The sequence below is a fragment of the Microtus pennsylvanicus genome, chromosome 2, assembly GCF_037038515.1.
Source record: "Microtus pennsylvanicus isolate mMicPen1 chromosome 2, mMicPen1.hap1, whole genome shotgun sequence".
NCBI classification, from domain to species: domain Eukaryota; kingdom Metazoa; phylum Chordata; class Mammalia; order Rodentia; family Cricetidae; genus Microtus; species Microtus pennsylvanicus.
Window position 1 is genome coordinate 46744804 of NC_134580.1, and position 15088 is coordinate 46759891.

Below are 15088 nucleotides of genomic sequence, written 5' to 3' on the forward strand. Positions count from 1 at the left end.
CAGGTTAGTATCCTCAACTTAATTCCTTTTGAGCATCTGCTCTGAACTCAGCATTGTACAGTATGCTGAGGATACAAATTAGAAAAATGAAGCTAGATTATAAAAAGCAAACCCACAGTTTTCCTGCTTTGACTTTTAATAATCCAGGTTTCAGGTTATGTGCCAGATGGATGAGGTGAGAGGTGTCTTTGGTCAGATTTCTGGAATCCTGGTGGGTTCCGAGATGCTAAGGACTACCCGTCCACAGGTGTCAGGTGAAGGTAGTCGCCATTTCCTAAAATTGCTTTAAACTGTTGACTAGGAGCCGGGTGGTGGCGGCACATATCTTTAATCCCAGCACTGGGGAGGCAGAGGCAGGCGGATCTCTGTGAGTTCGAGACCAGCCTGACTTACAGAGCGAGTTCCAGAACAGACTCCAAAGCTACACAGAGAAACCCTGTCTTGAAAAACAAACCAACAAACAAGCAAACAAGTTGACTAGGAAGTAAAAGCAATCAAATAACTTTCCTGGAATTTGAGTATAGACATTTTAAAAATGATTATTATAGATACAGAGATTAGGACTGTTGTGATAGACACAGGCTAAGTGGGGCCATCATGTGCTAAGAATTTACTGTCCATGAACTGTATGTATATACATCGCTGGTAAGAAAACATAAAGGCCTGAATTGTTCTGTGTTACATGTTTGTGTTTTGTCTCCTAGTTTAGCTTCTGTAAGTAAAGTTACAGCAGCAGCAGGATCTGTGATTGTTATTAAATCTGCCTAGAAGCTTTAATTACACAGCCTGTTTTGGTCATTCTAAAAGTTATCAAAATTTTAAAATATATTTTTCTGTGTTTTGATGTTTTTCAGTATTCTTCCACAATGCGATACCTTTCATAGGGTTTGGCTTTTTGGATAATGCAATTATGATTGTTGCAGTAAGTCTTCTCACCACTTCTGTTTTGAGTTAATAAAGAAATTAGTGTGTTTTACATATTCCTAATAATTAAGTTAATTAACAGTGAACAAGTTCAATTTTTAAAGTATCATATATTAATCATAGAACTTTTAGCAAAGCATGTAGACAATTACTTATGTTGTATATAATTCTGTTCTAACATTTTTTATTAAGGAGCAAATGTATGTAAAAATCTCTGGTTTCTTTAGTTATACTGGTACTTGTTATCACATATAGTTTTGATTAGTTCCTTGTTCAATTTTCTCATTCTAGAATATGTTGGTAGGTGTTTTGGGGCATAGACAAGGCTTTGGTCTCAACATTTAACCCAACGATGCCTTAAGATTCATTTAACAACATCCTCTGCCTTTGCTGTATTATGTAGTATTTTAAAGAGTTTGCCTCTGAAGGGTTTTTGATCCTACTGCACGTACTGGCTTTGGGGGAGCCTAGGCAGTTTGGATGCTCACCTTACTAGGCCTGGATGGAGGTGGGTGGTCCTTGGACTTCCCACGGGTCAGGGAACCCTGATTGCTTTTCCAGCTGATGAGGGAAGGGAACTTGATCGGGGGAGGGGGAGGGAAATGGGAGGCAGTGGCGGGGAGGAGGCAGAAATCTTTAATAAATAAATAAATTAAAAAAAAATAAAAATAAATAAATAAAAAAAACGAGTTTGCCTCTGCTGTGACCATTGCAATCTCAGGAATGCCTGGTTTGCCTTTCTTATATTAATGATATCTCTTTTAGTGGACACCAATATTTGGTACACTTCCCCAACAAATTAGTGATTAAAACACAGCTATTTTAAGACTTTCCCAGAGTTTATTTACTGTTTTTTATAAAGAATGATTTTCTCATAGTTCAGTCAAGGTAATTACTAACCTTTAAACATGCCTTTAGAATGCTTTATGCGGTCATCCTTCTTGGATATCAGCAGTAAATAGATAGACTGAAGGTTACCTAAATCCTTGAAAGAGAAAAAAGTATAATTACTTATTTTTTTCTGGGTACCAGTTTGAGAGTCCAAAGGGTGTATGTATGTATGTATGTATATATGTATATATTTATTTATATATATATTTAGATTTATTTGAAAGAGAAAATGCTTCTCTGAATTAGAATCTACCTCACTTTAAAATTTTTCTATTAACCATTGTTGAAGAAACTACTCAGAAAGGTGGAGGGAGAGAGGTAGGGGATGGTGGGAAAGGAGGGAGATGGAAGCGTTTACTTTGGGGGTTTTAGAACTTATCTGTACTATGAATGAATGTAAGTAGATTTAGGTATAAAATAGAGATTTTAAAAAGTAATTTACATAGTCATTTGATAGACAGCAGGTGTTTTTTAGAGTCTCTAAAGTCAGTTCATTTGAGATGGCTTGGTTGCTGCAGGGCCTGTCTAGCCTTACATCCAGATGAAGAGGGTCCAGCTGCTCCCTGATTTAAGAAGGGTTCAGGGGCCACTGTCAGCAGTGTGACTCTGGCCTGTGTACAGCTTGGGGTCACAAGCACCTCTGTAGGTTTTTTTGTTCGCATGCTGTGACAAGTCCAGACTTCTCAAGGATGATGCACATTAAGTGAGTGTCCCAAAATGTAATTCTAGAATAATCAATTTTTTAGGATTATGATGCTTTCCTAGTATACACATAAGAATAAAAGTGATCTGAGTATATAAAAAAAGTCCGAAGAGTATTTAAGTAATTAAAACTCAACTAACACTGAGTTGGCTAAATTACTGTTATTAATGAAAGCATACCTACTTGTAATAACAGCTCCTTTATGCTGTTTCTGAACCTTAGTTGACGGTGTGCCCTGCACAGGCCGTCTGATGGAAAGCACCGCTGTGCTAAATATTTCACGCTCCCATTATTTCGCTCAACCTTTTAGTGCTCGAGCCGCCATTTTAGCAAACTTCCTTAATAAGACACAGCTTAAAGACACAGGTGCTGAAAACTGCCCTTGCTGTTGGCAGTTGTGGAGTGGTTCACTTTGGGTACAGTCAAGAGAGGGAGGCGTATGGACGCTAATAGCTTCCGAGAGCTCTAATCAGACCGGTCGTGCTATAAAATGCCACAGAGTGGATGTCTGTGTGCAGACGGAGCATCGATGGGACTGGACCAAACCCAGCAGAGCACGTCAGAGACTCCAGACACCTCTCCGCTTTGTCATGTTGTGTCCTGCAGGCCTGTGCCTCATCCTTAGTACTCAGAGTGTTCTTCCAGACCTGAGATATTAGCTCCAAATTATCAATAACCTGTGTACACTGAAATCCATCTTCAGGATGCACTCCCTTGGATAAAGTTTTTATAGAATAAATATTTTAAATCACTGACTTCAACACCAGATGAAGAGTGATGGTTCTGACTGTTCCTGTAGTTGAAGGCTATTTCAGAGAGATGACCTTTTCCAATTTTTATTTGACCCCAGACATTAGAATAGATAAATAATACAATGGCAGAATCTCTGAGAAGGGAACAAGTAGTCTTGACTGCCCTAGCAATGTGTTTTTTCCTGCTTGTCTTCACTCTTTTCCATGTTTTAAAGCACAGATGATCTTTTCACATTATGGAGCCAGTGTGAGCTTTTCAGACAGGGCAAAGTTGAGTCTTCTGCCCTGTCGTGCTATAAACTTACTTCCCCCTTCCTTTTAGATGTACACTCCTGGCTGCTACTTGGTGATCATGAGAACGAGTTTCTATATAATCAGTTATAATAGGGCAAGTAATACTCAGCCTTAGGTTATATAGTTTAATTTTATATTACTAAATTGCTTTTTATAATTTATATTTTATTCATTTGGGGAATTGCTTTTTTTTTTACAATTCACTTAAGATAGAAAGTTTTAGAATAGATTAATCGTAAGTATAATTAAAGTGATAAATGAAGTGTTAGATTTATTTGTAATTCCCATCTCATCTATTAAAACATTTTTTTTTAAATACAGAGGAAAGTAAAGAAGTGTGGGATTGTCATTGAATTTATGCTCTTAGAAGAACCTTTAAGCACCCCAAATTTTACCAAATGATAAAGCACACAGATACTTCCTTCTCTGTGTGGGCGGTGATGGAGCTCCAGCTCAGAACCTGCGCATGCTAGTGGATACCCTCTATCCAAGAGAGCTACATCTTTAGCTCACACAAATAGTTTTTCCGATGCATATTTTAAAAGAGGTTCTTCTTGGGTCATTGACAATGATTCATTGCTGTCACATTACTGTTTACTGTGTGGCCTGTGCACAGCACTGCTGTGGGGTGCTCTGCCGTCTTGGCATTTATGTAAGAAGGACTTACATAACAGATCTGTATCTTTGTTAATTTCTCCTGTTTGGGCTGTCCTTTCACGTCCCTTTCGTCTTCCTCAGAAACCTGTTATTTTAGCTCCTTCAGAGAGTGGTGCATCAGGCTGTTTGGTCATATTCAACAAGAGTTACATCTTCAAGGGGCAGAGCTGAAGGCAGAGGGACAGGAGAATTGAGGAAAGTGTCTTACAGACCGAGCAGTGGGACATTTATGTAGCACGTTAGATACTCTTGTTTTCCTTAGTGTTAAGAGTTGAATTTTTTTTTTTTTAATTTTCAATGCTAGTCTTCTAGGGAGCTCTTGAAAACTAAGTTTACCTTCGTGAAGGATTGGAGCTGAATTAGCAAAGTAGACTTAGGGCCTCCTCCTCTGTGTGAAAGACAGCCCAGGGGAGTCCCTGCATCCTGCCACTTCAGCTCCACATCCGTAGAGTGGGCCGGAAACGTGAGCTCCCTTCTTTCCCCAAGGGGAAGGATAAATGTGGGACCCTTTGGCTCCCTGTAATAAATCAATCCAGTGGGATGCTGTGGGCCTCATTCTTCCTGCAGGTGTCGGACTAAGTGTTGTTCAACTTGAACACGGGAATCCTAGCGGGACTGCCCAATGGTTAGGGAACTAAAGGCTGTGAGGAAAATCTTACTAATGGCAGTTTTCCTAAAAGATTATTCAGTCTTTCAAATTTTGATAGAGTAAATAACAGCACAATATATTTTAGAATTTAGCATCTATGTATCAGTCTTTTTGTTTGAGTCTTAAAGCATATTTCTCTGTGATAGAAAAGTAGAATTAAGAATGTAGAAATTAGATTCTTAGTGAAGAATTGATTATTGCATGTGTTGCTATTCATTTTGAGGGAGGATCAATTTAATGGATGAAATGTTAGTGGTTATTTCTTCATGAATGTGTATATATGTAAGAATTAAGTGAATCACCTCATATATTGTGCACATTTATGGATATTTTGTGTGTAATTATGTTACAACAGTATGTGGATATTACTACATAGTCTGTTTTTATTAGCACATTGATATTCTTTGATAGCCATGCCAGCTTTAACTTCTTTTCCAATTACTTTTCAGGGAACCCAGATCGAATTGTCTATTGGAATTATTTTGGGAATTTCAACAATGGCAGGTATATAATAATAACAAATGTTAAAATTCTGTCGTCTGCGTGTTGTTTAGAAACGTCAGTAAGTTAGGTTTAGAAGACAATTCATTTGAAATGCGTTTGCTCATTGGGGTGTTGATTTGTTTAGATATCTCTAATCCTAATTTTCTGGTCCCAATTTTCTGTAGATAGCAGGTGTCTCCTGACAATTGTAACTAGTTTGTGTTAGGTAGTGGCTAACACTGCTCCGCTGAATTGTCTGTGTGAAGGCAAGTTTTTCTCAGAATTCAATCTTACCATTGAACATGAAGTGTTTTCCTTCCTTTACTTTCTTGTATTTGGAGTTGCTTATGCAGCTATGCTCCTGAGATTCCAATATCTAAATTGCCCGAAACAAATACCACACTAAAGACACAACTATGAAATTTTAAAAATAGTAAAAATAGAAGATTTCTCCTGTACTCCACAGACACTCTATTAGTGGAGGTAGGATATTCTAATTTTAGGATCGTGCTCTCTTTTAATCTCTTGGCACCTAGAGCTATCCCTGAGCTGCTTCTAACAGAGTTGTTATAGCAGAGAAATACGGTGATTCTGGCAGCCAGAGCTCAGTGTTTCTCACGTGATGTAATACTGTGACCTCTGCCGGCTTTGTTTTGACGATTCATTGTGTGTTTTTTCAAATTTCCAGCTGCTGCTTTGGGAAATCTTGTTTCAGATTTAGCTGGACTTGGGTAAGTCCATTCATAATTTGTTTCTGCAGCTACGTACTTACATGTTCTTGTCTTCATTCTCCTCTAATTAATAAGCCCTTTAAAAGGATAATTATTTTCCTCTGGGTTCTAAAACTAAACATTTAAGTTTAATATTTCTAAAATAGCAATACTAAATATGTGGTGGAGATCAAATATAGTTGTTGACAATGAGTCAAACTGGATTAGTGATTCTGAGAATGGATAGAACCATGTCAAAAATATAAGCAGGATGGAACAGAGAATTAAAAGTAAACCACTCATCCTCCCACTTCCTTATACTTGTAAAATCTCAAAGATAAACAAATTAGAGGATACTGACCCAAAATGAAATAATGTCAACACTTCCCCTCTCTCCCTTTCTTCTCCCTCCCTCCCTCTCTCCCACTGATGTTAAGGGGTTGATCATAGGGTTTTATTCATGCTAAGGATGTGCCCTACCAACGAGCCATACCTCAGTCTCCAAAGCTTATGTTTACCTGGCCATTTTTCCCTTTCATCTGGCAGGAATGATAACACAGTGGAGGATGGCTGCTCCGAAAAGCCCTATTTCTCACTTTCTTCCAGGTGGCAGATGGCCTGGGCTGCTTCCTGGGCTTGGGAAAGCTGAGAAGTTGGCATTAAATATTAGCACAAACATCTCTCTCTTGCTCTGTCGTTGACATTGTTTTCCTTTCTTGGCTACTTACATGGTATATTTTGAGATTTGGGTTTGGATCTAGTAGGATTCTATTTTGGCTCACAGTAGGCAGTGGCAATTTTATAGGTGATCTGTCCCTCAATATTAGGCATCTATACTTGAGTTTGGGGCCAAAGCTAATTTTAAGTTTTTTTTTTCATTTGGGTCATGATTGGGATTTTATATTTTAAGAATTTTTGACATAAATCTTATCTTGATGCAGTGTCCTTGATATTCCATTTTCAAACTTCAAGCCTAATTTGACAATATTGCCGCTTCTGTATAGCTTTCTGTTGTATTAGAACCAACTAATAGATTTTAAAGCCACTTAGCTTTAGATCGGGTATGAACGTTTTTATAAGCACTTTTACGTTTGAGAACTGGTTCCTCTCTTTTATTTTCAGTGTCTCTCACGAATATCACATTTTATGTGTTCTTTGATGCATACTTTCAAAACACTTGATATCTGAAGCTGGAATGTATCTTCTGGTTGTCAGTGTATGTAACTGGCAAGCTGTTTTCTTCTGACAGTACTTAGAACAAAATTATACCCGACAGTGGTGGTAACTTAGACTCCCCCATTAGGCTAAAAGTTCTAGGCTGTCATTCTTAAGTGCATTATTAGTCTGGTGAATTTTAAAAACTGTTACTTTCTGATCATAGTTACCAGATTAAATCATATGTTCAAGTAATTTGCTTAGAGTTTGAAGTAAGTGCAGCAATTTTAATTATTTATAAAAATTATATGCCTTGATTGGCCTCTTAAAGATAATGATAGGGAATAAATGCTCTGAGTCACTGTGTATTAAATGTGAATTTGAAAGTATCTTAAAACTGGGTTATCTATATAGAATAAAAATAGAAGCTGTAAAATTTTTGTGCTTTGTCTGGAGTGATAAGCACGGGCAAAACTCCTGCTTCTCTTTGTAGAGATGGGTTTTTACTGTATGAAGATGTTTGCATATCTCTTAAAACTCCCTCATTCTTTTGTTCTCTTGAAGCCTTGCAGGTTATGTTGAAGCCTTGGCTTCCAGGTTAGGCCTATCAATTCCTGATCTCACACCAAAGCAAGTTGACATGTGGCAGACGCGTGTTAGCACACATCTGGTAAGTGATGTGGCTCATGGGCCTGGATCCGGTGGTTAGCGTGGCAGTTCTAGACTATAACTGATTTGAATGGAGTTGCTAGGAAAAGTTAGCCAGGCCTGGGACATTCTCGGAAAAATAGTGTGATATCCCTTTATTTTCATGTATTCCAGCTTGATTAATTAAGGACTTGAACACCCAAAGATTTTGTTCTTCATTGATTATTCAATGATGGAGCTGATCCCCATTGTACTGAAGTTGTTCATTGGTGTTCATTCCTGAGCCTTTCTGTGGACCAGTAAGGGAGGAAAGATCAAATAGCAGTGGATTGAAATATTAATGGAGGCAAGCATCACTCTGCTCCAGCATTTCTAAAGGGAGCAAGAGGGGACCCTTGGTCACCCTGGGTGATAGTGAAAGTCATTTTAACAGAATTGGTGGGCAGTTGGGGGTCTCTTAGCAGAGGTCACAACCTAGGGCAATCGGGAGCCAAAATGAATCGTCTCTGTTGAAATATAAATGATCAAAATATGAGATCAAAATAAGAATTGAGGACTGACTTTATTAGTATCTGGACAGAGCAAATTTCTTGTTATATTTCTGAAACTGTAGTACCTTTTAAAATAGTTACATAATGAGATTGGCAGATTTAACAATTAATAAAAGACATGGGTGTACCACCACCACTACAGCAAACAACAAACTGCCGTAGTAACAGATTGAAAGGGTGTTGTATACGCTGTTGTCAGAACATTGATGTCTTCCTTGAAAGTTGTTACCAATACTCCATGACGCTATCCAGAACATTTCTCTCCGCATTTCCTGCTGCAGATCATGTAGTTTGCACAGCTTCTGTAATGCCAGATGGGACTTGTTTTGTCTCTCTGTGTCTTTATACGTGGAGCTCCAGGAGGAGAGACCAACTCTGTGTGATTGGTCCCTGTCTCGGGATTACCCAGCACCGAGAGTTTAGTACACAACAGAATCTCAATGAATGATCATATGAAAGAAGAAAACTTAATTGAAGAGCCGGAGAGATGGCTCAGATGTTAGGAGTGCATACTCCTCTTAAGGATCCAAGCGCTCTGGGCTCACAGCTGCCTGTAACTCCAGTTCCAGGGTATCCAGTGTCTTCTTTTTTTTTTTTTTTTGGTTTTTTCGAGACAAGGTTTCTCTGTGGTTTTGGAGCCTGTCCTGGAACTAGCTCTTGTAGACCAGGCTGGTCTCGAACTCAGAGAGATCCGCCTGCCTCTGCCTCCCGAGTGCTGGGATTACAGGCGTGCGCCACCACCGCCGGGCCCTCCAGTGTCTTCTTAAAGACATATAATGCACACAAATAAGTTTTTTAAAAGAAAACTTACAGCTAGGGCTACACAGAGAAACCCGGTCTTGAAAATAAAAAAGATTTTTTTATTTAAAAAGAAAACTTAATTTTAAAGCATCTAAATTTTATAGTCATCATAGAAATACAAAGTTTAGACTCATTTATAGAAGTGAGAATTTTAAACTTTCACAATGTAGGTTTCCAGTGAGACAGAGTGCAACATTGTTTCTATAATGGTTGTATCTTCATATAGCTAAGCATTCAGGGGGTTAAGTACTGAAGGACTATATACAAGGATATCAAATCCAAATACACTGGGAATAGTCAGTATGTTCCCCCTCCTGTGTTCTGGTCTTCTGACATTAAAATACACAAACTATTAAAATAATGCTTTCTACTTGGATATTTCTTTAATGTCATGTTCATGATAAGTTTTTCCCTTATTCCTCTGAACTTTAAAATGGCATGTCGAGAGTTTGTAGTTTAGTACGTAGGTTTCTATAATCGACAGGAATACAGTTGTGGTGGCAGTTTCCGTGTGTGGCAATTGACTGTTGTCATCAATGTTTATGCAAGGGGACCTCTTTTGTGGACACATAACTTTAAGAAATATTCTCTTCTGTTTCCTTAGGGCAAGGCTGTTGGGGTGACTATTGGCTGCATTCTAGGAATGTTCCCTTTGTTTTTCTTTGGAGGAGGCGAAGAGGATGAAAAACTGGAAACGACAAATTAATCATCTTAGAATCCCTATAAAAAGATGTAAACTAATGTACCTCAGTCATTAACAAATACTGTCACGGCATTTAGTGATGAGGACAGTGACAGTGCATAGATACGGGATCAAGTACTTCAGCATGTATTGTGGAAACACTAACTTATTGTGGCTTGGTCTTCTTAAGATATCTTTTTAAAAACCATTTAGTAGATCATTTTATGTAAATTGTTGAGATGCTTTTCATCAACGGCAGTCAACATGTTCTCTTTTCCTTCTCTCTATGTATCAACATATTATTTAACTTTTAGTCATTGATACTGTACTGTACTGACTTGGGATTTGCTTATTTGTTATGTAACATGTACATGCATGGAAATACCTATTTATGTTTTTTTTCCTTGATGATTATAATTCAAAGCTAGGGTTTCTCCAAATTATGTAAGATGTTTAACATCAGTTAAATTTTGACTCCCTGCCTGGAGGCATCACTTCTGTGCTGTTTCACAGTAAACATTAACAATCATATACTTTCACTCATTTCTGAAGCTTTCGCATCTGTTCAAAGTGAATACAGACTTTAGGTGTTTTAAGTATATCTGGTTCTTTTTAATTTTGAACCACATTGTCTTAAGGGCCAGAGGCCAATCGGAAAGATTGACTCTCTGGCCTTCCTTTTACACACACCATACACGCTAACAAGTGTACTTATTTTTAGTCTACTTTTTACCTTTGATTTCCCAACCTTGAATAATCGCTCAGTGAGTTTTGGGTTGCGAGGGAAAGACGGTGCTTCAATGCTTACTGTCTTTAAAATAGGGATTAAGAAATTAGGGTGGGGCTGGAGAGATGGCTCAGAAGTTAAGAGCACTGACTGCTCTTCCAGAGGTCCTGAGTTCAATTCCCAGCAACCACATGGTGGCTTACAGCCATCTATAATGAGACCTGGCGCCCTCTTCTGGCTTGCAGGCACACGTGGAAGGAATGCTATACACATAATATAATAAATAAATAAAAATAAAATAGTTTATTCTTTAAAAAAAAGAAATTAGGGTGAACTGAAGAATTTAAGATGACATTTGAGAACTATGCTAATTTCCCTTTCTTTTTAAGGGAAATAGGAAATGGAAACTTTAAGGAGGTTTATGGAGGAAGCAGCAGAGTTCAGGTGTTTGGAAGGTCCATGACCAGTTCTGTTTCTTTGGACGGATTTCCCTCCTAAAATGTTATTATCTCATCAGAATGGAATGAGTCTAATTATTCCTTGCTCAGAATCATAATCTCATTAGATCTCGCTTTGTGATTTTTTTCCTCTGGATGAAGTTTTTAGAAATAACATGTGTTTCATATTTTGCTCTATAGCCTAGTCAATCATGTCATGAGGCGAGAACCTTTCCCCCAGTTTTGGAGATTTTTCTTCTGTGGTGATTATAGCACATGGCTGGTGAAAACTGCTGAGTCTGTGCTTGTATGTCTGACCTAGATCATGTGGGAATCCTAAGTTTTAATTTTTTCCATGTGATCTACACATGCTAAAAGTTACATGTGATAGAATAATTGAACATAGGGAAGAGAGAAACTGAAGTTAGAATTTATTCTTTGGGGAAATTAAAGTTATTCACATTTGCCAACTAGATGAAAAAGACAAACAACATGACTACGCCTTTTAAATCTTATTTTGGAGTTTTGTTTGCATATAATTACTGTGAGCTCTTCTTAAAGATTTTTTTCCATAAGAAAACATGTCACATACTGTCTGATACATGTCACACATTGTCTCATACACGTCACATACCGTCTCATACACGTCACATACCGTCTCATACACGTCACATACCGTCTCATACATGTCACATACCGTCTCATACATGTCACATACCGTCTCATACATGTCACATACCGTCTCATACATGTCACATACTGTCTCATACACGTCACATACCGTCTCATACATGTCACATACTGTCTCATACACGTCACATACCGTCTCATACATGTCACATACCATCTCATACATGTCACATACCGTCTCATACATGTCACATACCGTCTCATACATGTCACATACTGTCTCATACATGTCACATACCGTCTCATACATGTCACATACCGTCTCATACGTGTCACATACCGTCTCATACATGTCAATACTGTCTCATACATGTCAATACTGTCTCATACATGTCACATACCATCTCATACACGTCACATACCGTCTCATACACGTCACATACTGTCTCATACATGTCACATACTGTCTCATACACGTCACATACCGTCTCATACACGTCACATACCGTCTCATACACGTCACATACCGTCTCATACACGTCACGTACTGTCTCATATGTGTCACATACTGTCTCATACATGTAACATATTGTCTCTACCACACTTTGGGATGATTTAGTGCTGTCCATTTATCATAGACTTTCAAGGACAAATAGACAGTATAAAAACCATCAAATTCTCATACACCCAAGTAGCACTCTCCTTTGATCAGATTGGAATTACACGGCTTGCCATCTCAGACAGGTCTGCCTTTTGTATCTTCTTCACGTATAACACACGGGTACCAGCAAGAGGAGTCTAGGTCAATGGATTATAATGCTTATTTCACTTTCTGTGTGAACTGTGAGTGCTTGTGTCTCTCCTCTGTGTATGGTAGCTTTCCTGTTTTTGTCTTTTAGTGTTGTATTGTGGTGCTTAACTTTTCTTCTTATTAAATCCCATTTCCAGAAACCTCTCTTGGAGTTCAGAAAGGAATTTGATTGTTGATTTCCTTTTTCATTCTCTTAAAAATATTCTAGCCCTTACTACCAGAATTTCTGTGAACAGAATTATGCCGGTTTTGTTAAATCTTCAGTTATCTGAGTTGTCAAAGCATGAAAGACGTAACTTTCACATTGAAAGACACTCAGATTTTCAGTAAAACATTTGAATCATATTTAATCAGTGAAATGTGTTGGATCATTAAAATACTTAGTTTTCAAAAGCAGACAAACAAAATCCAGAGGCGTCGTTTCCTCAAGCTCTCGCTCCGACCTCACACGGTCCTCTGCACAGTGTGGTTTCTGAAGATCAGTGACTCCGTGAGAGCCTTGCGTAGTGTTTTCACCACAGACAACCAGCATCAGCTGAAACTGGACCGCCCTGTCTCCTAGCGGCTGCTCAGTCAGCACCGCAGCTCCGGCGGACTGTCTCGTGAGCTGTAGGACTGCTGGTTCAGAATCTGTGTTGTTCCTGTATTATAACTTACTTGTCGATGCATGTGAACTGGGTGCATTTTGTTGCCTCTGTATGTTAAATAGTGACCAATGTTTTTACGAAAGAATTGAACAAAAATATCTTTTAAGACATTTGGAATGTGGTTTTGATTTTAAAATTTGGTTTTCTTAATCTCAGAGGGCCTGGCTATTCTATCACTGAAGGAAACAGGATTAATAAATGTAGGTTTGTTATGAGGTGACCGACACATGAAGACACTACTTGGAGCAGTTTTACACACACACACACACACACACACACACACACACACACACACACACACACACACCGCTACATGCACACACATATACACACCTATACAACCTACACACATGTGCGGGCATACACAAACACACACACCCTTAAAGTCTCCATTGACATTGAATCCTGTGGCATATGAGAGAGGAATGATCCCATAAAACAGCCGTGAGTGGCTGCTAAATCAGAGGGTCAGGTTCTTACAGCCTGAGCCATGCAGACGGCTCAGCCGTGCTCAGGTCACACTATGCCTTTTGTCCAGACAGGACAATGTGAAAGCAGCAGAAAGGTTTTCAATTTTATTTATTGGTTCTTTGCAGATTTCATCCAGTGCATTTTGTCATTTTCACAGTCTCCATGCAAACTCTTTCTAGGCTCTTTTCCTACCCAGCTTTGAGCCCCAGCCCCACCAGGGCCAAGCGGAGCTGCCAAGTATTCTTGGCTGTGTGGCCTCCACTTAGTGTGGGTGACTTATCGGGGCCTGGCTGTAGTCACTCCTAGAGGAAACTGTCCCTTTCCCAGCAGCTAACAAGCACAATGGAAGATTGGGTGGACTTAGAAAGTGGCTTCTCATTCTTGTCATGCGTTATTTGGAAATGATAAGAAGGATGATGGTAACAACTCTGTCCCCTCCCCCTTTTATCAGCCTTGTTGCTGTATGCTGCCGTGTTCACACTGCAGTGTTCACACCACCACCACAGTTAGTACACACCGCTGTTGGTGCAGCCCCCTGCTTTAAACTGAGGAAACAGAGGCGTGGTGAAGGCATACTGCTACTTGCCAGTGGACTTGAGTTAGTTACGTCCATGTATACAGCAAGTGCTCTTAGGTTCTATGCAATAGGGGCGTCATATGCTTGAACCATGAGTTAACTTTTAACAAAGATTTTTTTAAAATCCGTTTCTCATATGTAACCCAGCAATTCTTATTTGAAACCTCAAGGTGTACTTGGTAAATTCTGTGTGCTTGGTTACATACGGTGGGCTAGGGACTGCCCAAAGCACCAATGACTATTGTTTGTTTAGGGGATGGTTTTGTTTTTGTTTTTTCCTTTTGTTTTCTTCACACAAGGTCTCACACTGCTGATATCAAACTTGGGCAGCTCTCCCATCTCTGCTTTTGAGTACTGGGATTACAGGCCTGTACCACCTCATTGGGCTTGGTGTCTCTGACTTCGTGAAGCTTAATCTTCAGGGAGCAAAGGTGGGGAAGAGAACATAAAAATAAGGGCACACTTAGGTTGGTTTTTTTTTGTTTTTTTTTTTTTTATCTTTTGGTTGATAAATGAAACAAAAGCATGGGATCAGAAAATGCCAGTGATCATAAATGGGGTTTCTAGGGACGACTGGAGGAAGTGAGCATGCCCAGTACAGATGTCTGTCTGTGCAGAAAAAAAAAAGTGCTACATTTCCGGAAACTGGCATTACATCTCAGCCACATGAAATAATATTTCATCTTGAGGTGCCCTGTGTATGTTTCCCTCTTTGTCTCACTAGGTGAATGTCTGGAGCTGTCTGTTGAAATCCGCCTCTGTGGCTACCACATATTCTGTCTCCCCTGTCCATTCTGTGAAGACATTTACCTGAGACAAGGCTCAAGTTTCTGAGTAGTGGCCTTGTTTATCGGGAACAGCATCATCCCGTTCTGTGTGGCTCCTTAG

At 39.0% G+C, this 15088-nt stretch overlaps 1 protein-coding gene across 2 annotated transcripts in view; it reads left to right on the forward strand.

Moving 5' to 3' along the window:
- Tmem65 (transmembrane protein 65) overlaps positions 1-13262 on the forward strand; it is a 39039-nt gene extending 25777 nt beyond the window's left edge. For both annotated transcript variants that reach the window (XM_075960971.1, XM_075960972.1), the window contains 5 exons: positions 855-922; positions 5320-5374; positions 6042-6084; positions 7783-7888; positions 9823-13262. In XM_075960971.1, the coding sequence (XP_075817086.1) occupies positions 855-922; positions 5320-5374; positions 6042-6084; positions 7783-7888; positions 9823-9924 (374 nt within the window). In that variant the 3' untranslated portion in view covers positions 9925-13262. The remainder of the gene's footprint in view (positions 1-854; positions 923-5319; positions 5375-6041; positions 6085-7782; positions 7889-9822) is intronic.
- Positions 13263-15088: the final 1826 nt, after the last annotated feature.